This window comes from Sesamum indicum, linkage group LG1 (genome assembly GCF_026168435.1).
Source record: "Sesamum indicum cultivar Baizhima isolate 11 linkage group LG1, ASM2616843v1, whole genome shotgun sequence".
Classification (NCBI taxonomy): Eukaryota; Viridiplantae; Streptophyta; class Magnoliopsida; order Lamiales; family Pedaliaceae; genus Sesamum; species Sesamum indicum.
In genome coordinates, this window is record NC_142657.1 from 22,959,686 (window position 1) to 22,985,695 (window position 26,010).

Sequence of the window (26,010 nt, forward strand, 5' to 3'; positions counted from 1 at the left end):
TCCAACCCTTTATAAATTTCAGTTGAAGGTAGCAGAGGAAAAAGAGTGGAAAAATAATGGAAGGAGATTAAGATATTCATTAATAGCAAGCATTTTCTTGCTGGGTGAAAACAGCTTAAGACAAATGTTACATCTATTATAGCACAAACTAGAAACTAAAGGCCAGGGTAGGTTCCTTTGCATTCATGCCAATGATTAGTGTTTACTATGTGCAATTACAGATGACTTTTAAGCAGGGGGCAACAATAACATGATGTACAGAACAGATGTATGGGTACATAGTCTGGGAAAGCTATGGATCCACTTTCCCAACAACTGCCTCGTCGCTAGAGTCGTATTCGTCTTCACTCAGTTCCTCATCACTTGATTTCTCTTCTGGGGCAGCCCCCGCATCTTCTGCTTTTGCATATTTCTCACAGTATTCTGGAGGATCAACATTTAGGCCCCATCACATTCACGTTATACCATATATAAAATTCGTGTAGAAGTTGTTCTAGAAGACTAGTACTACATGTGTGAATTGCAAAACAGAATTAATAAAGATACTTTACAAAATTTTGCACTTTGTCATTTATAAAAAAAAACATCACACGCAGTGCACATCTGATATTTAAGGGCTATGTGATACAAATTTTTTTACGTGATGTTTTCTCAACAGGAAAATCAACAAAAGAATGGTCGTATATGGCAAAATGCAAATTTTGCAAAGTTGAGATGGTAAGTTGACAAAAAAAATCGATGGTAAAGTGTAAAAATGAAAATAGTTCGAATGATAAAATATAATTTACCCTAAAGATAAACCTTCAAGAGAAGTTTCTATAAGTTAAAACTATAAAACAACTGTATTAACAGATTTTTTCTAAGGTGTAACATAATTGGCCCTAAACATAGTAAAGCTGCTGATGTTGAACATCAATAACTTAAAACCAAAACATACATGATTTTTGAACAGTTACAAAACTCAGTTTCTAGATTTCATGCCGCACTTGTTTGGACATTTGGGTATTTTCAGTGTCCCGTTTATCTACTTCGCTAATTTCCTCACAAAACTGTGAAAGACAAAACCTAATATCGATAGGCAAGTCTTGGATTTTAGAGCATGCTGTTCTGGAATAACAGCCAATAGTTGCAAAAATACCAGGTTTGATTCATCGATGTGCTGTTATCATTCTCAAGTTAGCGGGTAGCATCATCAGGAATGCTCAGACATGTAAAGGGGACTCTAAATAACAGGCAGGACAATATAGGAGTGGAAGTGTTATAATATAGACTTTTCTCGTACCCCATATGTCAATAAATAAAAAATAATAACCACTTGATTCTCTAATATATACTAATCAAGACCGTCTGTGGTATTGTGCAACGAGGGAAAAATACCAGTAGTACTATAAGCATGAAGTGAGGAGGGAATGTCAGTTAAATCATCAAGTAATTATGTACTTTGGCCACTCAGCATTTTGAGATTTCAGCAAAATGTACCTCTAACTCTATGTTCGTATGCACCTCGGTCACGCATCATTAGAGCTGCAGCCTCCCCATTCAACGGGTCAGATGGATTTGGGTACAGGAGAAGTTGTGGTAAAAATACCTCAAACACATTCACAAGGTCTGTACAATATTTTGTTGCAGAAAGAGGTCACATTATCAATCAACACGGTTTAATTTAGGCTTTGCAGAAGTAAAACCACACTTATACATTACCAAACATAGGGCTCCAGGTCTGGTTAATCACATCTAAACAGACTGAGCCTGACCTGGATTTCAATAACAGAGAAGGGGAAAAAGAGAAACAAGAACATCAAGATAAATGTGGATAAAGAAACATGTGAAAGTATTCAAACTTCAAAGATACACGACTCACATTTCGTCCACATTGGGGTGATAGATCTTGTTAGTAAATCCTATGGAGGGTGACTTGTATGGATAAGCATCAGGAAGCTCCACCCTTACTTTCCACACTCCACCATGGTAAGGACCTAACACAGTTCATTGGAACCATTTAACAAACAGAAAATGAGCAAGCAGAAAAAAAGCCAAAAATCTTTAGCTGAAGAAGCCCATCTCAACTGCTTCATGTTTGGTGTGTATGATCAAGTATTAACAAACCCACCCTCCAACCACACCAAGAAAATGGAAACAGAAGAGGAAAAAATACAAGGGAAAAATGTCAAACAAGAAGGCAACACATAAACTATATGGAACACTCTTTCTACCTCTCAGCAGGCGCGAAAGAGAGCTCCATACTTATCTAAGTATCCAGAATGGGATTTGATCAAAACCCTTAACTAAAAACCGTGATTTTTACCATATAAGGAAGCAAAATCATAAAGGACAGTTCAACCTCAAATCATATATTACAACCAAACAAGACTCTCTTTTCCATATGAAAAACAAGAATTCTACACATAATCATGTTGGGCAACCATATCTCCAGAAGACGCACACAATAACTTGAAAACCGCTGATCAGTCAAAATAATCTGATTAAGAGAAACCAACGATCAAACACAGAGCTAAAGAATCTTCACTTAAGTAAGTCACATGAAGATCAAAAATCGGGAAGTGGGTTTGGGAATTATACTATCAGTGGGTCCATGGAAATGCACATAAAACTCCTGCATGCCATCATTGATCATCTCCACCTTGTAATCACTCATCATCCTATTTCAAGAACCCAACACGATTTCAGTAAACAAATCTTCGAAAAAACAACTCAGGAAATCACAAGCACACCCAGAAAAGAAAAAAAGAGAGAGAATTTACAGTTTCATTAAGTCCATCTCACGCCTCTTGCTTGGAGAAGACATAGTTAATTTCCACTGGAAAATTTCTGGGCTTGGTCGTTTTTCCAGAGAAGAAAGAAAAGCGGCCAAGGAGAAGGAAATCAAGAATTGAGCTACTTGTTCAACTCTATCGACGATGGGACAATGGAATGGAGATAGAAAAAGAAGAGGATATGTAGATGTGTGTGCGCGTGTGAAGTAACATTTTATGATGATGATGTCGATGATTAGACACCTACATCATAACACACTATGTTAATCTACTGCGCTTTCCATTTTCAAGATTCCTTGTCCTAACTATTTGCCATTACATTCCTTTACCAAATCCTACAACATACGTACACTTCATTCACAATCACCATTTCTTTCATACCAATTTGTTTCTTCTTTAATAAAACATAAAGAAAATACAAAAGATATCTCGTTCTTCTCTTCTCTTTCAATGTCTCATTTGAACTTGAAACAAGCCAAGATAAGGTGGTGTGGAATCTTATTAAGATATTGGAAATTTATAGTGTTTGTCATCATAAAATTAATCATACCTTTAAAGTCTAGGCAACTACAGACATATATTTATATATATATATATAGGAGATAGAGTTAACTTGAATAGTGGGGAAGCTTCACATTCATCAAAGAGACAACCCCACTTTCCAACATTTTTATTATTCTCTTCTTTACTCATCCAAGAAAATTCCATTTTTCAAACACCAAACACAAAGTAAAGCATGCATTCATTCATATGAAGGGAGAAGAATAATAGTAAGTTTTGTGCAAATTGAGCTTAATATAGGTAGCTAATAATATTTGTCCATTTCAAGTAATATTTATAAAATTATGTTACAACTTTAACGAGAAGCAATTGTTATGGGCTTTTTGTGTTACCTCTACCCCTAAATCGCCCTTCCAACTCTTTCATGAGCTTTGCTTTTTAAGTTGTCAAAGTTACCTGAGAAAGTTTGATCTATATAGCTTTCTTTTCATGAATTTGTTGTTGATTTCTTTTGGTTTAGAAACATTATCGGAAATTGAAATCCCACTTCATATTGTTTTTAGTATTTTGAGAGAAAAGTTGTACTTTTCAACGTGATGTACATTTTCTTATTTTTATCAAATATTTCTTAGTGAAGTGTTATTCATTTAGTTGAAGCATAAAACATCATCTCCTTAGAATTGTCAGAATTAAAATTTATATAATAGTAAATACTCGTCATCACATACATATGTGTAAGTGTTTGTGTTTGTGTGTGTGTGTAAAGATAGCTAATTAACATAACTTTTCTTTATTATAATGAAATGAAATGTGAGTGAAGGTAAGGAGAATAAAATAATAATAATAATAAATGATTGAAAAAGGTGACAACTTTTATGGTTAATTGATCATTAATTAATAAAATAATTAAAAGCGTGTAATAGACTTGTCTAAGGTTAAAAGAATCTTAATTACAGTCATGAACTGATCTTACATCAAATCAATTGAAAAAGTGGGCAGCCAACACAACTTTTAGTGAAAATAACTTATGATTTATTAATTCTTTCAATAAATAGTCAAAAATTTGAAGGATGCCATATTTGTCTTTCCATAGACTTTTATAATCTTGATGGGATCAAAAAGAGGATTTGAAAATAAAATAAAATAATGCACCGAAAATTGTTTATATTATTAATCTCCATCAACATCTCTAGGTAACAATTTGCATCATCATGTATTATAAATATAATTATAATAACAACAATAATGATGTGAGACTTGTACATTGTCATTATTTTTTTCATATTTTAATAGAGTAAATGAACGTCGATAAATGTAGTGTGAATATTTAATAATAGAATAAATTACAATCTCTCCTAAAGTTTGATATAATTATAAATACTCTCTCATTGTTTAAAAAATTACCAATATCTCCTAATTTTAAGGGAGTCTAACATTTAGCCTAATCCGTTAGTCTCCAATAGATTTCCATCTACTTTTATGAACGGACCAAAATGTCCCTTATGAATTAAAAACTATACTTTTATGTTTTTTAAAAAAAAATATGGACTAAGTAGATATTTTCTTTTTATAATTTATAAAAAATTTTCATTCACCCCATTCAATTTTTTTATAAATTTTTATTTTTTAAAAAAAATGTACATAGTAGGGCAAAGTTAACAATTTCATACTTCCATCAAAAGATTACATAATTTCATCAAATATTAGGGGGAGTATTTGTAGTTTTTCAAATGAGGAAATATTCATAATTATGTCAAATTTTAAGGAATGTAATTGTAATTTACCCCTAATAATAGTTATATTGGATTTATATGTTTATACTCATACATAAATACAAGTTGATATTAAAAAGATCATTTTGTTACTGAACAAAATATAGCCCACATACATTATGAGACAATATGGTAGAAACATTCCAAGTTCTAAATTGCAACCAACTACCAACAATTATTAGTGCTTTATTATTACAACATGTGGAAGAAGGGATAGCTTTTGAACATGGAACATTGTTTGTGAAAGTAGGGCAGCCTTTACATCAAGATCTCGAACAGAACATGTAGGCTAACAATGTGTTTGTGGTCCTACATCTTACATGGGGTCTCAAAGTTACTACTTTTAGTTGTTACCAATTTTAGTTTGATCCCAAAACTAGAAAAAGATTTAGTCAAAATCAAGAGTAGCATTTTTTCCGTTTTTATGCCCGGTAAGGGCCGTAACTCTTCCTCAGCCAGGCTCGAACAAAATAGACTAGCAAGTACAAAAAACACGATGTGGAAACCAAGTGTATGCTAACTATACACAAGTTTGAACTGTTGAATGTAAATTATGTTCTGCCAAAGTTGCTAGACAGTTAAAATGAGAAAAGAGAAAGCAGTCGGTCCAAGCAAAGCTTGTAAAAGGTGTTTGCAGCAGCCATAAATGTTGACCAGAAGAATTGAGAACTCTGTTTGGGAAAGCATCAACTTAACAAGTTGAAAACAATAGGCTATGTAGATTTTCCAGTTATAGCACAAGAGGTTAATTGAATCCCGTGCATGCAAAGTGAAGTCGATGAATGGGGGTTACCGATATATGCATAATAAGCGAGAGCATGAGCTAACTAGTGAAAGGAAGAAAGCTAAAGATAACTGCCCACAGTGATAATGATAAGGAGGGAAAAGTTTACCAAAAAATAGTTGTTGATATTCATAATAAGTTGATATTTGAGAAAGACTGACATACAAAAAGAACAAAATGGGAGCTGATCAGCTCAAGAGTTGCACTAACCTTGTGACTATGTTCCTATGCATCGCCAGGCTAGATGTATTTATAGTCATCAGATATACGGCTGCAGATGGCATCAAAAAGTTGATTGTTGATGGTGACAGCCAAAAAAACAACATTCTTTCGACCAAAAAACTGCTGCAGATTTACATCATCTAACAACACTGTAACAAGTCTTTGAAAAGCTATCTGCTATTCGAATGAGATTTCTTTGGGGAACAAAAGATGGAGCCTGGAGATTTAGCAGCAATTTGACCAAACTTATTGGCGATTGGTCCGAATTCAGACTCCTCATCGTCACTGTCAATCTTGCTTGTGCTGCTTCTATTCTGCTGCCCTCTGCGCCGGAGGAGAAAAACATTGAAGTAGTAGCTCACCAGAACCTCCCTGCCTTTGTTAGGAAAAAACTTGAAAAGTTCATCCCAGAAATATTTTTCCAATGATAAACGGTTTGACTCCACTATTTCCTGGAATTTCTTCTCATCTTCTTTTGTCCAGGAGAGTGCAACATCCTCCCCCATGCCATCAAATTTCCACCTGTAAAAAGCAGAGTCCAGTTCAAGCTTTACTTTCCTCCGCTTCTCCCGAACATGGAATCTCACACATTCAGGAGAGCCGGGAAACTGACAGCCACAAATTTCTTGTCTTCCCTTTCCAATACGATCCCTTTCAATCAAGCTTTTCTTCTGTGCTCCTTTATCCAGTGGCCAGATTTTGGTACCCAACCATTTAGAATCACTTTCATAATCAGCTGCACAGAACTCTGGCAAATCTGCTTGAAAAGGTGTACCTATGGGAATTCGCTTCTGGCGATGCTTGCCCCAAAAACCAGCAGAATTAGCTGTTGGATCAGATGGTTTATCAGCTGAATCATCATCACTCTCGCAATCTGAGGAAGATGACTCGAGATTAAGTCGTTCCCGTGCCTTGCGAGAAGGATCCTTGGCAGAAAGGAGCCGCTGGCTGCATCTCAACCTCTCGGAACTGCATTGATAATTATCATACAGGCTTGGGTGCATCTTTTGCTTCTTCTGCAAGGTAAGAGAACTGTTTGGATCAAAGGGATTCTGAGATATAGTCCAAGACAAGTTTGATTCCAAAGTGAAAGATGATACATTAACACAGTAAAGAATGTAAATACCACTCTAGCTAGCCAGTGAAGTAATAAGCCATGCATTTAGGGTTGCCGCTACCAAAGAACTATGCTAACTACAACTATAGTTCCTATAACATTCTTGGCTAGATAAAATAGAATGCAGGCTAATGCAAATTATTCACTTTAGACTTTTAGAATAAAGGAAGCTTGCAGCAAATGCAGCAAAAGTAACTTATTAGTAGTGCTTGCATATAATTAGAGAACAAAACATGGTCCCATCCTATTTATTTTCTGAATTTCAATAGCTAATATAACTATAAAAGAGTAAATTAGGATTTTTTTTTCTTATTCTTGATAGCTTAAGTTTCAAGAGATTCAAGGAAATCTAGTGTACTTGTTGAATTATTTAGCTTCCTCCTCGTGCATATTATGGAAGCGCTGCCCTCCATGCTACAGAGAATTTGCAGTGATATAATAACATAAAAGTATTCAATAAAGCATAAAATGTCAACTCGAACACCTCAAAGGGCTTCAGGCAATTCTTATATGATAGCAAGCCCGGTTACTTTCTATTCATTTCTTTATTCGTAAATAAGATCATCAAAATTCATGAAACTTCAAAAGGGCATTTATGCACTTTACCAGCATAGTATTATTAATCTGCTCATCTTTATTAAAGTAAAAATAATAATAAAACAAGGAGAGCAAGGGCAAAATATAACTAGCTCACTAGATGAGATGATCAACGATTGATAACAGGAATGCTCAAGGCCAGTCAAACTAGTCAATGCCACAAAATAGTCATGTGGCTGCCGACACATAACAATCTTGAACTGAGTTATAGGCTTCCACATAAGCTGTGATATTACTATATATAAGCCACGAAAATATTGTCATTGAAAGGATGTATCTTCTATTTCAGTTGTTAAAACTTTGACCAGGTCATACTTGCTTGAGCCTCTAGGAAACCCACCACATTCCCCGTTGAAAATAAATCACATACTTTTAAACCTCCTTCAATATTAGCAAAAACAGTAGACCACCTACATGCCTCAGCTATATTATAGAGATCCATTCTATCGAAAGATAATTTCTAAAACCCAAAAATTGACCATAAATTTCTCTATCTCGTGACCATGATACGGGTAAAATCTTTACTTTTCATTCGTTAGCAGTTTTACCATGGACCACAAGTTAGTTGTTATGGCGTCAGTGAAAATACTTCATCTTCCAAATTGAGTTCTATTACTCTTTCAAGCACAGAAAAAAACCACACTAACAAAATTATTGAAAGGCAAAAATTTGTGCGGACAACCCACACTGGGGCTTCCTCTTATCATGCCCTTGGCTTGAAACTATAGCATCTCCGATAGCAAAAGTAATCCACTGTTCAGTACCTGAATTGTAAGCTGATGGCAATGGCAAAACGATTATAAACAACCAAAAGATAGTGCCCGTTTATTTTGCATGTCAAGAACCCATTTACTGTTCACATGGAATAACGTCAGAAAGATTGATTTCCAAAGTTGGAAACTGGAAAAAGAAAACAACACAATTGCATCATATATAACTAAAAGGGGGAACCATGATACAGTACATAAAATGTAAGAACCACACCATATAAAAGACTCTCAACCCACAAACATAAAAAGAGTAAACAAAATGAAGGCAAGTCATTAGGTTATTCATGGAATTTTGGATATCTGCTTATGCTCCATGTCTGTAGCCTTTGTTTAATATTCACCCAGTACTTACTGAAGACAAGAAAGTACAGAATAAACTTCAAAGATCTCAAAGGGACTATAACAGAAAATAGTATCATATTTAATATATTTGCTTTCAAGCATGACAGAAATATAATCCACACCTGCCAAACTGACTGTTGAGGACTTGTATCAACATTCCTTTTCAAAAGCATTTCCTCTCGAACCATGAGAATCTGCTTCCACTGCAGTTCACTCCCATAATACTTCCACTTATGCCTTTCAGGTAACAGCCCAATAGCAGGATCACAAGGATCTCTTGCAACTTCTCTAATCCAATTCAGCATGCTCATATAGCATTCGCGCTTCCTTTTCCGACTGACAGGGTCATCCTCGGTTGCCGGATCAATAACGCAGCCACCTTTTTCGACACATTGTTTCTCATCAGCATTTACATTACCTTCTCTGTTTTCTCTACTTGACTTCTTATCAACACTCTTAACATCCATATTTAATTCCACAAAATCCTCGCCACCACTTCCCAATGCACTCTTCTTGTATTCCACAAACTTCTCACCTTTCTTGATTTTATCCGGCATAAACACCTTCAAATCCGACTCCAACTCCATCAAAAGCCCACTGAAACCAAGATAAGTTTCTTGGGCACCAGTCTCGGCCCTCTGTTGATCCTTAACAGCCTTCCTCAACCATCTGTCCAATGTATCCAAATACTTAACATAAACCAACTTCAGAGCCGCCCCAGTTCTCAATTCGAATCCACAATCTTTTGCCACTAAACTCCACAACCCGTTCTCTGATACACCACGATATCCACCTCTCTTTCTTACAACAACGTGAAGCTTAAACAAATCAACTTCCTCCCCTTCACCAATCAGCGGTGGCAGTGGCCTAAAACAAGAAATGCCGGAAACTTCTTTCAAGAAAACCACGAGAAACTCATCGAACAAGGACTTAAGCTTCTTATCGCTATTGTTTTCGTTTTCAGAATCGGAACAAACCTCGGTTTTCTGAGGAGCACCCAAGCTTTCTTCTACGCTAGACTCATTCTCTCTCTTCAACCATCCTGCCATCGTTTTGTATATTTTTCAGACCCTAGAAACAAACCATACTCATTTCACACTGTATACATACATAACACAGCACATCAAGAAACGAAACAGATAATGAATGTGCAGGTGTGCGTAAACTCCGAAGAGCAAAGAGATGAGAGTTTTGGACCTTCACGATGCGATTATAGCAAAAGGGCAGTGATATTCAGGTGGGTTTTTGGCGGGACGAAAGTTGATGTCGAATACTACTTGGATGAAAAAAAATCTTGAGACCCCATGAGAAAGAAAAAAGATTTTCAAGTCCCGCTCTTTTCTCTCTCTAGACCATAGTGAGAGAGAAATAGAGAGAGAAGGAGAGAAAGACGGGTTTTTTTTTCAATATTTGTACAGAAACAGGTACTTTGTGTTGGACAAAACCCAAAAATAAATCAAGAATTTGTTTGGAGGGGTCATTGGGAAAAGAGAGAGACGTACCAGTAATTGAATTTTCAGAAGTAGGCCAAAGGGTGGGTGCTATGAGGGCTGAGATGACTCTCCTCTTTTCTTCAATTCTTGACCTTTATTGCATATATATTTTCAACTTTTGTTTTCAAAACCACCACTTCACTCTTAGGATTAGGGGGTGGGGGGGGGAGGGGTTGTTTGGGGGCAAATGGAAGAGATGTTGGGGGCAAATGAAATATTGAAGAAGATGGGGTTTCAAGGGTTTGTATAAGGGGTGAATGGGGGATTACTTATATATATATATATAGTTGGAATTATTGTTTAACCATGATTAATTTGACTTGGGTATTGAGTTAGTATTGGGTTGGAATGAGGGTATTTTGGGGGGAAAATAATAATTTGCTAGGTCAAATGATGTGTCCTTAGGACACCCCCAAGGGTTTTCAATTGGTTTTGTGGGCCCACAATCATTTATAATAATTATTTTTTAGATGCATCAAATTTAAAATTAATAAATCAATATATATTTAATTATTGACTTGATGCTTATTATTTGGTATTTTTGTGTATAAAAGTGGCTTAATTTTTATATTTTCACATTCCATATAAAAGAAAAATATATTTTCATTAACATTCACAATGTTATTGGTCAATAATTTGATTTCATTTTTAATAAATGAAATATTTACTCTAAAACAGAAGATTACAAAATCCATCTAAAATTAGTGAAAGAGAAATCAAATTGAGGATCTCTACTTCTTGCACCTCAATTTTATCATTGCAACAAAACCCTTATTATGTGAACCATCTCCTCATTATAAACATTAAACACCATATTTACTTGTCATATATATTCAAACTTTTAAAATTATGATGTATTTATCTTTTCAAATTAAATTGTAAAGAAATAATACAAAAGATGTTCAACTCTATCTATTTAACACTTATATAAAGGGATCCTTGAACCTCATTCAAACACACAGAGATAGAGAATGAAAAGCAAAACAAGGAAAGAAGGCAAATAATTCTCTCTATGCAGCTCAAGGCAGAGATCGACTCTTTCATCAAAGGTGCACCACAAATTACAACATTTAATTCGGGATTACAGGCGCTAATCCCTCGAACTAATGTCATAAATATTCAAATATCATCTCAAAAAGATCCAGGTGCCAAACCTACTTTCAAATCATCAAATCATAAATTAAGACTATATCGTTTAATTTAGGATTATAGGCATGAGCTTTCGAATTAACGTTATAGAAATTCAAATTCAAATGAGATCTATGTGGAGATTATCTTTTGAATTTGTCAAATATATTTTTGAAGAGAAGAATCAAAGGATAGAATAGAAATTGTAGCCATTTTGATATTTTAACCCAAATATTTCTATTTGTGATAATTTATTTGCGTTTTGATTTTTCTGACAAGATAAAATTAATGCTCACACCAACATATTTCTTAATGGGGCAAAGATTTTGATTTTTCTATTGAAAAAAGCAGCGCACCATGACAGTGTGGGCCCAAAAAAATTGACGTTATCAGCACTAAAGATTCACCAACTTTATTGAATGTGGGCAAAAACTAAACACTTTTTTTTAAAAATTTTTAAATTTTCATTACTTGTCAGGTGAAATTCAAATGTCGTCATTAAAGTTCAACAATAGCTTAAATGTTGCCTATCAACATAGTTCACATATCAATGCATTGACTTCTGCTCGTAAGAATAATTACTATCACATCCACCAGACCGTTAGATATAATCTAATACTTAGCAAATAGAATATTAGCAATTTGATATGATAAATAAAAAGAAGAGGAGTTAGGTCACACATGAATAAATAGACTTTGGTGAATTAGATTAGGCAAAATTGGTGTCATGCAAATGGTATAGAGTGTAGGTGATGGATTTAGGATGCAATTGCACAATCATATAAACCCTAGCTACCCAAGAATAGCAAGTGATTCTTACATCCCTCCTAATCTACAGATTGTCCACCCCATCTCCGCATTCTTTCTGATGCTTCTGCAACCTGCAATCATCAAGTATAAGAATGTTTTCTGCAGCAAAAAAGATGTTTGGGAAAATAGCATAGAGACCCCTAAACTATGGTTAAATTGCAGAAAGTTCATATTATATTTGTATAATTGCATCAACATCTCTGTTTATTCATTTTCTTATTACACCCGATTGTAGTAATACAGTTCGTTTTGTAATTTAACCAAAATTCAGGGTTGTAGATGCAATTACTCCTCGTCTATATTTTTGTTTGATTCAAGTTGCTTAGTATTTTTTCTGAATCAGAGGAATAAAACAGAAAATGACCAAGTTACAATCATTACCTCCTTATTCCAGTTTGTCTTCCACACAATGATCAAAAGAATTACAGTTTGCAGAAAAGTCCCAAATATCATGCCCATCCATATCCCCTACAAGCAAACACATCAAGAACACATGAATCAGAATACCAAGGAAACACATGCTAAACAATAATTCAAGATAACAAGAAAACGCTGACGAAATCGAAACAATCTGAAAAGGATTTTGCCGAATGCAGAGGCTACCTGAACACCCAGTCTAGTCTTGTAACCAAGCAAGAATCCAACAGGGAGACCTATGATGTAATAACAAGTTAGATTGATATAAGCCACCAGCCCCTGCCATCCTCCTCCAACAGCAACACCTGCAATTGTTTCCCAACTATGATTAAGCAGGAGGGACTTGTTCAAATCCCAAGATGTTAAGTCTTAGGATGACCCTTTAATTTGTAAGTGTTGGCATTGTCAGAAACGTACCTGATATAACTGGTTGAACACTGTTGAGAACCATGGTTACTGCAAGAAGATAGGCCAAATTGGAAACTGCCTTCTGCATTTGCTCACTGCTGGTGAAAAGGGCCGCAAAATGATTCTTTGTTGCCATTATGGCTACCATGCTCAAGAGGCCTATGATGAGGGATTCAAAGACCGCCACAAAAACAGAGCACTTGGCAGCCCTCGGGTGTCCCGATCCAAGCTCATTGGATACGCGAACGCTGAAAGGAAAAACCAGGGTGGTGAAGAACTAGTGTCTGAAGAAGGGATTAGAAGGTGTTTCTTTTAATTACCTTATTGCTGCATTCACACCTATGAATATCATTCCTTCCCATCCATTCAGGTTCATGCTGAAAGCAAATCAGTAAGATATCAAACATAACATGTTGGGAAATCAGGTACCAAGAAATCAAAACTGCTGAAGCATGAATCATGTAGCCTGAACCAATGTTGTACTGTGGCATGCATTTTATTGTTAGGGGTAAAATTGTAATTTTGCAATATTTTACGGCAACTTTAGTTATATGGGTGACCATATATGTTCTTTTCCTAGCTTATGCTAATTGAATAACTCAAACCAACCACGGACATGGAACTGAGACGAAGATGGCTTACCAGATAGAAAGGGATCCTACGGCCAGGACCGGATTGTCAAGATGGCCGGTGAGAACAATTATGCTCATGAAGTACCAAATCTCCAAGCAAAGCATGATGGCTGAAGCTATAGAAAGCCTCAAGAATGCCCAAATCTCTCTGAATGCGAGCCAAGACAAACCTGTCCAGCTATCTTGGCACCAACCCACAATGTACACCATTTGAGCCAGAGCAATCCCCCATGCAGATATGTCGTAGGCCGCTGCTGCACCAGCCAATCCCCACTTGAACACTCTAATGAACATAAATAGCACAATGATGTGGATGATTAGAGCCACAAATCCAACCCATGCTAGAATTACCACTTTGCTTTGAGCTTGTAGGAATTTCTGTGTGGGAAAGTTTAAGGCTAGAGAAAACATCTGAGGGATGATTTTTACAGAGAATTTTCCGGCTAGATCGGCTATGTCGTGCCGTATGCCTAGTAGCTTTAGCACTGGTGTGGAATAGGTGTAGAGGGGCAACAGGCAGATACAGGCTGCTGTAAGGATAATCCATGATCTTTGCATGTACACTCCAAGCATTTTTATTTCTCCAGCTCCGAATGCCTGCCCACAGAGTGTCTCCAGGGCACTAGCCATGCCAAGCTGTTATTCAAGCAAATAAACTGTGAGCATTAATTTGATCTCATGCATGAAATAAGAATCAAATTGAAGATTATTGTGTTTTCAACTGCGTTTCAGTTGTGCTTTCGTCTTTTAGAACATTGATTTTGAGCTTGTCATGAAACAAAGACAACAAAACTTGATATAGAACAAGAGACAAATGCTTTTTGGGAGTGTTTGGACTGACGAAAGTCCAAAACATAGTACTTGAAGTGCGTTGTTTGATGATAAAACTTCAAAACGGTCATAACTCACCAAGAAGCCGAACGATAAGTTTGCAATGACGGATAAAGAAATGGCAACAGCAGAGAGCTCAACATCTCCAATGTGTCCAACAAAAATGCTGGTGAAGGAGTTGATGCCATAATTACATAGAATGTTGAAGGCAATGGGAGCTGCAATAGCCCATAACTTTACTGATTCTATCTGTAACAAAGTTTGTGCGTCCTGAAAGCTTTGCACTGGCGGATAGTCCCCTGCATCACCGTCCAACAACAAGACAGAGGGTGCCTCGTGGAGCATTGCCTCATTGTTGGACGAGGATTTGGTATCAGATGATGATTTCTCCATTTCCAGGACAACCATTGATGACGGTATTGAAGAGGGTGAGACATTGCTGTCCAATGCTCCTCCTCTTCCATTTTCTGTAACACCCTCAATCTTTGAATGTTGTCGGAAATATTCTTCTTTCTTGTTAAACTCTCTAGATCTGGTTTTCTGTGCATAGATTTCTTGACCCTGTTTCCCTTTTGTTTTCTATTTATAAGATTTCTGTTATCATACCCTCTACAGAACAGGAATTTCTGACAAATGTTGGCTGGTCCTTTTTTAGACATGACTTGGTCTCGACATTTGAAGATAACATAAGATTAAGGAATAATTACGTTGTCTTTCAATTTGATGAAAATATATAATTTTTTTATAATTTCAAAATTTACATTAATCTTCTTGACGTATGTTTACGTCCAACAGATAGATACATAGTTAATAAAATTCATAAAATTTGCTGACATCAACAAAAAAGTTACAAACGAGATAATCTATCCACAAATCAGTTTCCAGACTACTCGATACATAAAACCATAAAAACCATTCCCAGTTCCCAAATCCTCATCTAGTTAGATGGTTGAGTTACAAACGAAGCTAGAAATTTACATCACTATGAACAACAATGGCAGCTGTTACAAACGAAACGAGAAATTTACATCACTACGAGCAGCAATGGCAGCTATTCCTGGTCGGTTTTCAGCCTCCCGTGAATTTTGTAAATTAAAACACCATCACGAAATACTCTATTCAGAGCACATCTTGCAAAATTCTTGTTAACACGTCCCAGCACCGACATAGCAGCAGTGTGATAAAATATCTGTTCTGTTCTGCTTCATTCTTTCGACTCTAGTATGCAATTGAAAGATCCCATTGATGTTAAACTCGTCCTGGTTTCAATGCTCCAATTTAAACCACTGAGCATCTGTTGTTTATCCCTACATCTTTGGAGCAAGAAAAAGAAGGTTATGTTCGAATAAAAACATTCAGATTTTGTGATGCAGGTAATTCTGTTGCTTGCATGAGTACAAGAAAGTCCGAACTATAGAAGAACACGTTTGATTTAACAGCTTAACTACTACCATGCATCATCATCAGGAACTTATAGGGAAAAATATCACCTCATGAATCATGGTATGCAAATAGTACCGTTGAAGCAAATTTAGCCAACATCCTAGGCACACAAGATGGATGGCTTCAGCATACAGTGCCCAGTTTAAAGTTAACGAAATAGAAAAGAGAAGCCATAAAGAAGGAAAGAGGACAACTGGCTTTGGACAATACTGTTTGCACTAAATATTAAGATTTCCTCATGGTTTATATCAAAGCCTGCACTGTGTTAGTCAGATTTGAATCCTTAAAAGAAGTCTATGGGATCATATGCGAGTAGGCCTCATTTCAGTGGAAGAAACGGTGGAAAAGGATGAGTTGAATTTTCTGCAAGTAAAAGTCCTATTTGGTTGATTTTCATTGAATAGATAGCAGATGATTAAGATGCTGTGAAATAAAATGGAATTGAACTTATATTAACAAAGAGTAAAGCAATGAGCACCATCGTTTACCTCTTCAAAATTGTTAGTATAAGTATGTTACTTCGACATGGATAGCAAAACAAACTGAAGCTATATTGACAATTTTGAATCCTTGGAATCTATGGAGACCGAGACGTTATCATCAAAACTGCTGTTATCCTCCTGTAGTACCCTTTTCCCGGATTCAGGCCCGACTCCCTGAAAGGACTCACCAGAAACTAGCGCTTGAAGCAGCTTCGGAGGTGGTGGAACGGCCACCTCAACTACTCCTTCCAACATTTTCACCACCATTCCCATTGTAGGTCTTGTAGATTCATCATCCTGAATACACCAAACTGCAACTAATCCAACACGTGCTGCCTCCACCTCATTATACGTGCTACCAAGCCTCTCATCAACCACTGCTGCAACATTTCCCTCAATTATTTGGCGTGCTGCCCAGGGAGGGAAAAACCACTTCTCTGTTTCACCCTCTCCGCCTCCACCAGCTGAAGGTGGCCCCTCCACATTCCGGCGACCGCCTATTAACTCCAACAATGTCATCCCATAGCTATATACATCAGCTTTCGTGGTGATTGCAACACCAGAAATCCACTCTGGTGCAACATAGCCCCAGGTACCCCTCATGGTTGCAAGCACCCTGCTAAAGTCCCTGCCAATCAGCTTTGCCAACCCAAAATCTGAGACCTTTGCTGAGAAATCTTCTTCCAATAAGATATTCTCAGGCTTTATATCACAATGTATGATACAGTTTCGACACTCTTCATGTAAATAAGCAATGCCTCTTGCTGTTCCAACAGCAACACGAAATCTGACATCCCAACTGAGACTCTGACTGCCATGTCTTAAGTACATGCTAAGAGGTCCATTTGGCATGTAATCATAAACCAGAAGACGATGGGAATTTTCAGAACAAAATCCTCTCAATCTGACAAGGTTAACATGCTGGATATTTCCAATAGTACACACTTCTGCTCGAAATTCCTTTTCGCCACCACCAGGCCTTTCAAGTCTTTTCACAGCCACGGCAGAAGAATCTGGTAATACCCCTCGAAAAACAGCCCCAAAGCCTCCATGACCAAGCTTCTCAGAGAATCCCCTGGTCGCAGCATGGAGATCCTTATAAGAGAAAACCCTTAGGTTTGTTACTAACACGCTATCTTCGTCCCCCTTTCTTCTGCTAACCTTTCTCCTCCTTAAGTACAACAAATTTATTGTTCCCACACTCAGGATCACAAGAATGCCACAAATCATTCCGACCAAGAAAGTTGTTTTCTTGTTCTTCTTTTTGCCACCTGCAGTTGTTTGCACTCTCACATACAACATATCCTGGATAGTGCTATCAGAAGTAACATTACGCAGGTTTAAAAGCGAACCGTATAGATTCTTGCATAAGTTATTATTTGGATTGTGATATAAACCAATGCAAGAACAATTTCCCAGACACACACGTTCGCACTCACTCCTACCCCCAGTGAAAGATACAACCGTAGTTCTGTCATAGCTCACTGCTCCAACTTCCTCAAATTTATCATCCTCATTACAAGTCTCACCACCCTGACGCCAACAACCCTCAGAAAAATCTTCCTTACCCCAAGAAACACTGTCAATAGGCCTAAAACCATTGAAGCACTCACATGGAATGAACGGTTTACCATTGCAGAACCCCAAATTTCCACATAATGCATATACTCTACATACATTTTCAGGCTGCGACCAAAATGTGTTCCACACTTCACTTTGTTGGGACCATGTGAATTGCTTCAGCTGGCCCATGTGGTCCAGGACAAACCTCGTCAAGGGAGGCTTTATACCACTTTCTAATGGGACCTCTGTGTACCCAAAAGTTGCCAATGGTGTAAACGGATCTATGAAATCAAACCTATATATGTAAGGAATGGTCATTTCAGGAACCCCAGCAAACGCATTTCCACTCCAGTTACCAGTAGTCCAATATGTATGCGAATTAATCATATCAACACTACCACCATTGCTGTAATATAGAGCAATCTCACCATAATCAGGAGGATTTAACCTCAGGGAATACCTTCCAGGAGCTGGATCAATGGAGCTCTTCCAAGAAGTCAGTCTTTGCTCAGCCGTCAGGTTCATGCCTGGAAGCCATGTATCAGTTGGAAAATCAAAGCTTCGCCACACAATTCTCCCATCACTGCTCAAAAGCACCAAATTTCCCTGCTCTAAAAGCCTCAACTCACTTGCTTTCTCAACATTGCTTGTCTCCCACATAAGGGTTCTTGAATCTTGGTCTATAACAGCTAACTTCCCATCCTCAGTGATCTCTGCGCTTGCTGACAACAAATTCTTGATGGGCTTCTCACGGTTCGCAACCCAAACATATGTGGGAATGGGGATGGAAGCGTACCAAATGCCCAAATACCACTTGAATTCATCATTTGGGGCGAAAAATCCCAGCCTAAAAGTCTTGTTCGCACTTGTAATCGTGGTGTTCCCCCTCAGAACTACCTGCGATTGCTGCAAAGATTCCAACTTTACGCTACCCTTGAGTGCCTTTCCACTTGACTCGGCTAAATCCTGAACTTTCTTGGAGAAATGCGTTGAATTTGTACACGGGCTTATGGGTTTTATCAGCGGTTCTGAAGCAACCGGAGGAAGGAAATATGATGAAAAGATGGAAATTACAGCAAATATGAGGGTTAACTCCATTGCCATTTTGATGGAAAACCGAGCATTTTATTTTAGTAGCTGAAAGCCTGAAACAAGAACATTACTCTAGTGAAGAAATGGAGAGAGAGTGAGTGCTGTTTGTTCTTTGAAGTTGCAGAGGTTAGGTGCAGAAGAACTAGTGATAATGGATTTTATTTTATTTTAATGATATATTTTATTTTATTACTTTCTTGGAAATCTTGATTATCTGAAAAAGCTGTCGCTAACGGACAAGACTATGAACAAATGTCAAGTTCTTGAAATTACGTAAACATCCTTCTATTCGTGAGGGGCAGTTCGGTTCTTAACGAGGTTACTTTGGTGAAAAGAGAGGGGCATCGAGTAATAAAATCTGGAGGGAGGGTGTCGTGGCAGACAGATGATCTTGGATTCTTGAATTCCCATTACACCAGTTTGGACTTGTGTCTTGACATAGGGATAATCAATCAACAGAACAAGAAAATAGATTAATAATTGTGACTTTTGGTCAAGTGAAGATCATGGGGCAGTAATGTACTGGGAATTGGTACGCATTTGACCAAATTGAGCAACGTGCCTCGTGCGGTAGATTGCACCATTCTTTAACAACTTTAACCAATTGAAACAAAACAAAAGGAAAATCTATATGTACATGGTGGAATGGGAGACAATTATGTACATTTCAATTTTTACAAATTATGATATTGTTTGAGAATACAAAAATTTATTTTCAATTATTAGCATATTGTAGAAAATCATAGTCTTTCAATATCTATTGAAGACGTCTCTTATAGATAAAAGAAAGAGGTTGGTACCTTCTGCATCGTTTTGTGACCGTCGATGCCAACATGGCCAGACTAACAACGACGTCTCTGATGTATTTTTCATGAATAGTATTACAATATTTTTCATCAGAATTGGGAGGTAAGAATGTATTGAGAGTATGGCTTCAACCGCAATTTCTGTCTTCCATCAACCATGGTCGTCCTAGGGCCATGACGTACGACATTATGAAGATCTGAAAGGATATGAGAGGAGCAAGCAAAAGGGGAAACAAGGGTAACTTGTTCTTGAGGGCTAATTAACAAGATAACTTGTTCAATTCAGCTTGATGAGAGATTGTTAACAGCTTCATGTCTATAGAGTACAGAGTGAGCAATGAGATACTAACACGGTAATGCTTTAGCTTCCCGTTACATACATCAATAGCAACAATGAGACGCATACAATTTTCGTATATTCCAACATGTAAGATCCAATAAAATAAAATATGTAAGATCCAGACATCCAATGTTGTATCCAAAGTTTAGATTTTTTGGAATATGAATTGATGTAATAAGTCTCAAGTCAAATGTCAAAATTTGGACTTATAGCTGATTCAAGGGAAACAAAAATTACAATTTTTTCTTTAATAAATGAATTGAATAAATAAGCGATTTATATTGGTCACAAATGAAGAATTTGATTCACTTATAAATTGCAAAATCCTTTCTCTAGCAAAGTGCATTTTTTTCAACGGCAGTGATATTGCAAATGAGCAAATTATCCCTCATAAAAAGAAGTTAACAATTTACCTTTCTGTGTTTTTTAAATTGAGCCAATTTATCTCCTTGGCTTCATTTTCAAAAGCATAGGGAGGTAATTACTATTCTTTTATCATAAGAGGGTAATTTACTCATTTATCATATCACATGAGGGTAAATTGCATTAAGTCCATGAATTGTAGAACTCATACGCAGCTGAGATAGACAATAATGTGGCCTGCAACACATTCAACGTCTGATTACACGCGGGCTCCTAATTTTATACGAGCTTTATAACTTTATCATAAAAATAAAAAATAAAAAAAAATCACTTGAAATGAATCATTATGCTTTATAAGTAATTAAAACTTTTCGTTTACTAGTAATGTGAGATGTCTGCTTGCATTTAATAAAAAAATAAAAATTACAATCCACCCGCTTGAAGTAGTGCACAAGTATTATACCAAACTTTAATGATGATGAATATTGTTTAGTGATTTTTAATTATCATAATTATTATCGATTTGGACATATGATTCTTGTTACGGTAAATAGTACATTAGTTCATTAGAGTTATAATTACTTCATGTCACAAACCAAAAAGTATCCTCAAAGGTAAGCAATCCACGCAATATTTTCACCCAAAGAAAATTTAATTACGTAGCATGCTAGAAATATTATTATATTTATTGTATAATTGATAATATTTTTTTATAAGTGTAAATAAATTAAATTACGAAATGCAATAATGATTAATTCCGGTCAGGCCAAAATATAAATTTGAATTTTTCTTAATAGAATGTCCTTGAATAATTAATTGATCTTAGTATTAACTTTGATTATCATTAGCATATAATTAAATGATATTGTAGATTTTTATATCGGACACATGGAAAATACGAGGCAGCTAAGGTTTGAAATTTGGGCAGGGGGTCGTCTCATATTTTGCATTTATTGGAATATAGTATATAGTTTAGTCAACCTAAGTTTATTTCATAATATACAAAAAAACCAGCTGGAACAACTTAATTCAATCGTATATTATATATTATACTATACTATAATATATGCCCCATTAAATAATAGGAACCGTATTTTTTGGTATTCGGCTTTTATTCGAAGAAAATACGGATAATTTTAGATTAAAAAAAAAGACTTTGAACTTTCGGAGTCAAAAATATTCTTTAATTGATTATTAATAAAAATATATCAAGATTTCATTTTCAAGAATTTTGTGTATTTTTTATTCGACTATTATAAAGTTTGAAAATGAGAAAATTCAACTTGTATTTTTTTTAAAAGTAGTAATTATATTATTATATTTATATAAAAAGTTGAGTAAATATATTGATTCGATAAATATATCAATATAATTAACAGATTGATATAAAATGTGATATAAATGCCCCCACATCCGGTAGGGTTCTTATATGATATTTTGTGGAGTCTCAATATCGATTGGTAAATTTAATTTTAAATTTATTTATAAAATTTCAGTGTCAGTTAGTAGATTAATGCATTGATCATTGATAACTCGGTATTTTTTTTTTCTTTTTAGTATAATTGAAAATAAATTTAGAAAATAAAATCAGATATAATTTGAATATTATCATTACCATTTCAAGAAAATCATATTATTATTAAGGGGAGAAAAGAAAGTGGCTGAAATTAGCCCACCTAAATAATTGAATTGCAAAAATATTGAGATAAATAAAAGTCAAAGTCACTGTCTTTAGCAGTTGAAATTGAGCAACTTGCACTTAATTGCATGGCTACTGCCCGCCATCTCTCTCTCTCTCTCTCTCTCTCTCTCTCGCACAACGTGGTAGGGGTACATACAATTAACAATGAGAAGCCCGCTGTTCGGTGGCCGAGGGAGGAGTTCCGGCGGCATCCCCACCAATCTGTCTCACTCGGGGACTTCCACCACGTTCTCTTCCTCCGCTTCTGCCTCTTCTCACAAGTCAGCTACCACCACCTCTTCCTCCTGCAAGAACCCAGTCAAGAGCGCCGCCCGCTCCGTGGCAGAGGCGCTGGTGGCTTGTTTCACTCCCCCTGAGCAGGATAAGAAAAGCTCAACCAGCGCATTCAATAATGATTCATCTGGTACACGATCACTTTTTTTCTTTCAGCTTCGGGCATCTGATTGAGTCGCTCTCATCAATTCGTTTCCAAAATTTCGGTTTTGTGATAAGTTGTGGTTGAATGGTGAATAAAAATTTCGGGTAAATAGTCAATAGATTCTTTAATTTGTTAGAGGAAATTGAAAGATTGTGATCTTTTAGGATCTTAGCTGAAAAAAGGGTTAAGCTTTTGAAATTGTGGATTCATTTGGGAGTTTTTGTTTTTTTCTGGTGGGATTTATAAGTGATAACATGGTAACAATCAGTAGTTGATCTATCCTCTTTTCATATGTAGAATGTGGCTTAAACTGATGACATGACTATTAATTATTGATTTATTTGAGAAAAAAATGTCTCAAATATTACTTTCAACTTATATTATATGTGGTAATTATGGTAGTGAAGCATTTAATGCAATAGTTTTGATTATGTATGTGTTTTGAACACTTTGTTACCATTTTTAGCTAATTATTTTAATCAGTGTGATGGGTTTGAAATAGTATATTGGAATTTCCAGAATCTGTTCTATGCATCCAGACCCTTAAAATCCATATAGAACCGAGTTCTAGGACCAAAAGGTGCATTTTCAATCTCGTGTGGGTCCTCAGGAACTTCAGATTGGTGCCTTTTTGTCTCTAAAGGGCTTGGTGAAATTACTTGTATGGCAGGGGAAAGTTGTTTAGTTCATCAATTCTTTGTGTTGTCAGAAGCTTCAAGTTCTGGGAGCAGGAAGAGACGTAGTTCAAATCTTAGCATCTACGGTAGCTCAAATGATTCGACTCGAACAAAAGAGCCAGGAAGTGTTAAGTTCACGATGGAAGAAATCCTCAAGGCAACCAGGAATTTTTCACCTAGTTTTAAGATTGGACAAGGGGGATTTGGAACAGTATATAAGGGTCAGCTGGGAGATGGAACTCTCGTTGCAGTTAAACGAGCAAAGAAGGTCGAATGTGATAACATAAAATTGCATTAGCTTGATATTTATTTTTGCACAAAATATGGAATAGAGTAAATAAATTTGGACCTTCGCTATTGTTTGTTTTTTAAGGTTTATCTCTCTTTGCAGATTGTGTATGATAAACATTTAGGAGTTGAGTTTCAGAGTGAGGTCCAGACTCTGTCAAAAGTGGAGCATCTGAATCTAGTAAAATTTTATGGATTTTTGGAGCATGACGATGAAAGGATTCTTGTCGTCGAGTATGTTCCAAATGGAACCCTCAGAGAGCACTTGGATTGTGAGTTTTCCGATCCTTACATTTCTTTGCTTATTTCTTTCCATACTTTTCTCAGTTATGCCATCCTGTTTACTATGATGCAGGTGTTCATGGCAATGTTCTTGATTTTGCCTCGCGGCTAGACATTGCAATTGATGTGGCTCATGCAATCACATATCTACACATGTACACAGGTTTGAATTCAGAACCATGTTATTTTTCCGTCGATATGAAGAAATTTGAATTTCTGGTATTATCTGATTGCCTGCTGAAAAAAGGGAGGTTCTTTTCATGCAGATCATCCCGTCATCCATAGAGACATCAAGTCTTCCAACATTCTCCTCACTGAAAACTCACGAGCTAAAGTAGCCGACTTTGGCTTTGCACGACTGGCGGCTGATAGTGAGTCAGGAGCCACACATGTTTCTACTCAAGTTAAAGGAACAGCAGGATATTTAGACCCTGAATACCTGAAAACTTATCAGCTCACGGAGAAGAGTGATGTTTACTCGTTTGGTGTTTTGCTTGTGGAGCTTGTTACGGGCAGACGCCCTATAGAGCCAAAAAGGGAACTCAAGGAGCGGATCACGGCGAGATGGGTATAGTTATTTACCTTGCCTTTTGTGGTATGCGCATTTTCATTCGCCTATATTGCTCATGGGATGAATCAATGGGGAAGTCTGGTGAAAAAGTAAAACAGAACCTATCTATTCATAGTTGCTAAATTTATCACATCAATTCCTTGAGCTAATCATTTCTATTCAATTCTGGAAACAAGAAATAAAAGCAAAACTCATAAACACACAATTTACATGGTTTGGAGATGAAGAATTGATATGTTCATAGTTGATCAAGACTTTTCTTACTAGGATAAAATTTTCATACAATTACAATAAACACTGCCCATCAACTATACATAACTAGAATGTCGGCTTTCAACACTCCAACAGTGTCCTGTCGTGTCATAGATGAGAAAATCGCCACTTAGAGATTTCTTGAACCAATAGTTTCCACGGTTCTGTCTTATGTGTTTTGAATTGCAGGCTGTAAAGAAGTTTACAAATGGTGATGCAATTCTAGTTTTGGACCCAAGGCTGGCGAGGTCTCCTGCAAATAACTTTGCCTTGGAAAAGATTCTTGAGTTATCATTGCAGTGTTTGGCTCCCCACCGGCAAAACAGACCGGCCATGAAGAAATGTGCAGAGATCCTTTGGAGCATCAGGAAGGATTACAAGGAATTATTGTCAACTTCAGATGTAATTTGACCCTATTCCGGTACCTCCATCCGAGTGTGACACAGATACCATGGAATTCATTTTTCACACAAATTGCTTGGTTTTATCATGGTGTCTGAGTTGCATGGGGTGAAAAATGGAAAAAGCAACCGGAGTTGAAATGATTGTTATATATATGATATACACTACAGATGGAATAGTAGGCAGTTTGGAGAATTTCCAGCCAGAGTGCAAAGATATTAAGGTGGTTTAATTTGCATGTTCGGCTTGTATGTATAGTAAATTCTTTTCATATGTATATTGTTGAGCTGAGAGATCTTTCTTAATGAGTTGATAGCTTGGTTTGAACAGCTAAGACGGGCAACGATTGTTGTACTTCATTCATCTCTACTAGTAATTTGTGGCAAATTCTATATGCATGCGACTTTTACAAAGAGTTAAATTCATTTTGACCCCTTATGATATAAAAATATCAAAAAATCCCCTGTGAAAATTTAAATATTAATCACCCCTATATTATAAATAAAGACTCACACTCCTTCCTAGTCGACTTGAGCTTATTTTTTTAAAGACAATGACTAAAATACCTCTCCTGATCAACCTGGTCAACTTTGGTCTATTAAAATATATTTATAATATATAAAAATAATTATTATTTTTGTTCATTAAATATGCTGAATATTAATTTTAGTTCGATAATTATGCTCATTTTTATAAGTTCATTAAGTTTCAAAATTGATGAAAATTTAGTC

The 26,010-nt window shown here is 36.3% G+C and overlaps 5 protein-coding genes across 10 annotated transcripts; 1 reads left to right on the forward strand and 4 right to left on the reverse strand.

The window, feature by feature from the left end:
- Window positions 1-54: 54 nt before the first annotated feature.
- UBC6 (ubiquitin-conjugating enzyme 6) lies at window positions 55-3,123 on the reverse strand. Its single transcript, XM_011094371.3, has 6 exons — window positions 2,763-3,123; window positions 2,581-2,660; window positions 1,862-1,976; window positions 1,702-1,754; window positions 1,480-1,608; window positions 55-423 (listed from the first exon to the last, which is right to left on the reverse strand). The coding sequence occupies exons 1-6, from the start codon at window positions 2,804-2,806 to the stop codon at window positions 293-295; spliced, it is 552 nt and encodes a 183-aa protein (XP_011092673.1). The 5' UTR covers window positions 2,807-3,123; the 3' UTR covers window positions 55-292.
- Window positions 3,124-5,915: 2,792 nt separating this feature from the next.
- Window positions 5,916-10,528, reverse strand: LOC105172806 (ARID/BRIGHT AND ELM2 DNA-binding domain-containing protein). Of its 3 annotated transcripts, none has more exons than XM_088881325.1 (3): window positions 10,382-10,528; window positions 9,002-9,950; window positions 5,916-7,069 (listed from the first exon to the last, which is right to left on the reverse strand). In XM_088881325.1, the coding sequence occupies exons 2-3, from the start codon at window positions 9,926-9,928 to the stop codon at window positions 6,224-6,226; spliced, it is 1,773 nt and encodes a 590-aa protein (XP_088737451.1). In that variant the 5' UTR covers window positions 9,929-9,950; window positions 10,382-10,528; the 3' UTR covers window positions 5,916-6,223. The 3 variants fall into 3 exon arrangements, with proteins under 3 accessions (XP_088737451.1, XP_020547578.1, XP_088737449.1); XM_020691919.2 differs by lacking the exon at window positions 10,382-10,528 and adding an exon at window positions 10,077-10,362; XM_088881323.1 differs by lacking the exon at window positions 10,382-10,528 and adding an exon at window positions 10,077-10,362 and having other exon boundaries at window positions 9,002-9,977.
- Window positions 9,679-15,087, reverse strand: LOC105172796 (MATE efflux family protein). 2 transcript variants are annotated; one of them, XR_016065860.1, is made up of 9 exons: window positions 14,677-15,087; window positions 13,778-14,403; window positions 13,456-13,512; window positions 13,145-13,383; window positions 12,914-13,032; window positions 12,692-12,778; window positions 12,321-12,381; window positions 9,857-9,921; window positions 9,679-9,746 (listed from the first exon to the last, which is right to left on the reverse strand). XR_016065860.1 is itself a non-coding variant. In XM_088881330.1 (8 exons), the coding sequence occupies exons 1-7, from the start codon at window positions 15,004-15,006 to the stop codon at window positions 12,328-12,330; spliced, it is 1,512 nt and encodes a 503-aa protein (XP_088737456.1). In that variant the 5' UTR covers window positions 15,007-15,087; the 3' UTR covers window positions 9,788-9,921; window positions 12,321-12,327. The 2 variants fall into 2 exon arrangements, 1 of the variants encoding a protein (XP_088737456.1); XM_088881330.1 differs by lacking the exon at window positions 9,679-9,746 and having other exon boundaries at window positions 9,788-9,921.
- Window positions 15,088-15,405: 318 nt separating this feature from the next.
- Window positions 15,406-19,332, reverse strand: RLK4 (receptor-like protein kinase 4). The gene is made up of 2 exons (XM_011094394.3): window positions 16,530-19,332; window positions 15,406-15,911 (listed from the first exon to the last, which is right to left on the reverse strand). The coding sequence occupies exon 1, from the start codon at window positions 19,188-19,190 to the stop codon at window positions 16,590-16,592; it is 2,601 nt and encodes an 866-aa protein (XP_011092696.1). The 5' UTR covers window positions 19,191-19,332; the 3' UTR covers window positions 15,406-15,911; window positions 16,530-16,589.
- A 3,102-nt stretch (window positions 19,333-22,434) lies between these two features.
- On the forward strand, window positions 22,435-25,673 carry CRCK2 (calmodulin-binding receptor-like cytoplasmic kinase 2). Of its 3 annotated transcripts, none has more exons than XM_011094405.2 (6): window positions 22,435-22,792; window positions 23,478-23,752; window positions 23,876-24,044; window positions 24,128-24,217; window positions 24,321-24,622; window positions 25,067-25,673. In XM_011094405.2, exons 1-6 carry the CDS (start codon window positions 22,534-22,536, stop codon window positions 25,286-25,288), a joined length of 1,317 nt encoding a protein of 438 aa, XP_011092707.1. In that variant the 5' UTR covers window positions 22,435-22,533; the 3' UTR covers window positions 25,289-25,673. The 3 variants fall into 3 exon arrangements, with proteins under 3 accessions (XP_011092707.1, XP_011092722.1, XP_011092715.1); XM_011094420.2 differs by having other exon boundaries at window positions 23,520-23,752; XM_011094413.2 differs by having other exon boundaries at window positions 22,436-22,792; window positions 23,517-23,752.
- The last annotated feature ends 337 nt before the right edge of the window (window positions 25,674-26,010 follow it).

Coding starts and splice junctions, on each gene's coding strand:
- RLK4 (XM_011094394.3), bottom strand. CDS start 19,190: ATGGCAATGGAGTTAACCCTCATATTTGCTGTAATTTCCATCTTTTCA.
- CRCK2 (XM_011094405.2), top strand. CDS start 22,534: ATGAGAAGCCCGCTGTTCGGTGGCCGAGGGAGGAGTTCCGGCGGCATC. Junction 23,753..23,875: donor CAGTTAAACGAGCAAAGAAG/GTCGAATGTGAT, acceptor CTCTCTTTGCAG/ATTGTGTATGATAAACATTT. Junction 24,623..25,066: donor AGCGGATCACGGCGAGATGG/GTATAGTTATTT, acceptor TTTGAATTGCAG/GCTGTAAAGAAGTTTACAAA.
- UBC6 (XM_011094371.3), bottom strand. CDS start 2,806: ATGTCTTCTCCAAGCAAGAGGCGTGAGATGGACTTAATGAAACT. Junction 1,977..2,580: donor TTTCCATGGACCCACTGATA/GTATAATTCCCA, acceptor GAACTGTGTTAG/GTCCTTACCATGGTGGAGTG. Junction 1,755..1,861: donor CACCCCAATGTGGACGAAAT/GTGAGTCGTGTA, acceptor ATTGAAATCCAG/GTCAGGCTCAGTCTGTTTAG.
- LOC105172796 (XM_088881330.1), bottom strand. CDS start 15,006: ATGGTTGTCCTGGAAATGGAGAAATCATCATCTGATACCAAATCCTCG. Junction 14,404..14,676: donor ACTTATCGTTCGGCTTCTTG/GTGAGTTATGAC, acceptor CTTGAATAACAG/CTTGGCATGGCTAGTGCCCT. Junction 12,382..12,691: donor AGACAAACTGGAATAAGGAG/GTAATGATTGTA, acceptor TGATGATTGCAG/GTTGCAGAAGCATCAGAAAG.
- LOC105172806 (XM_088881325.1), bottom strand. CDS start 9,928: ATGGCAGGATGGTTGAAGAGAGAGAATGAGTCTAGCGTAGAAGAAAGC. Junction 7,070..9,001: donor CTCAACAGTCAGTTTGGCAG/GTGTGGATTATA, acceptor CTTACCTTGCAG/AAGAAGCAAAAGATGCACCC.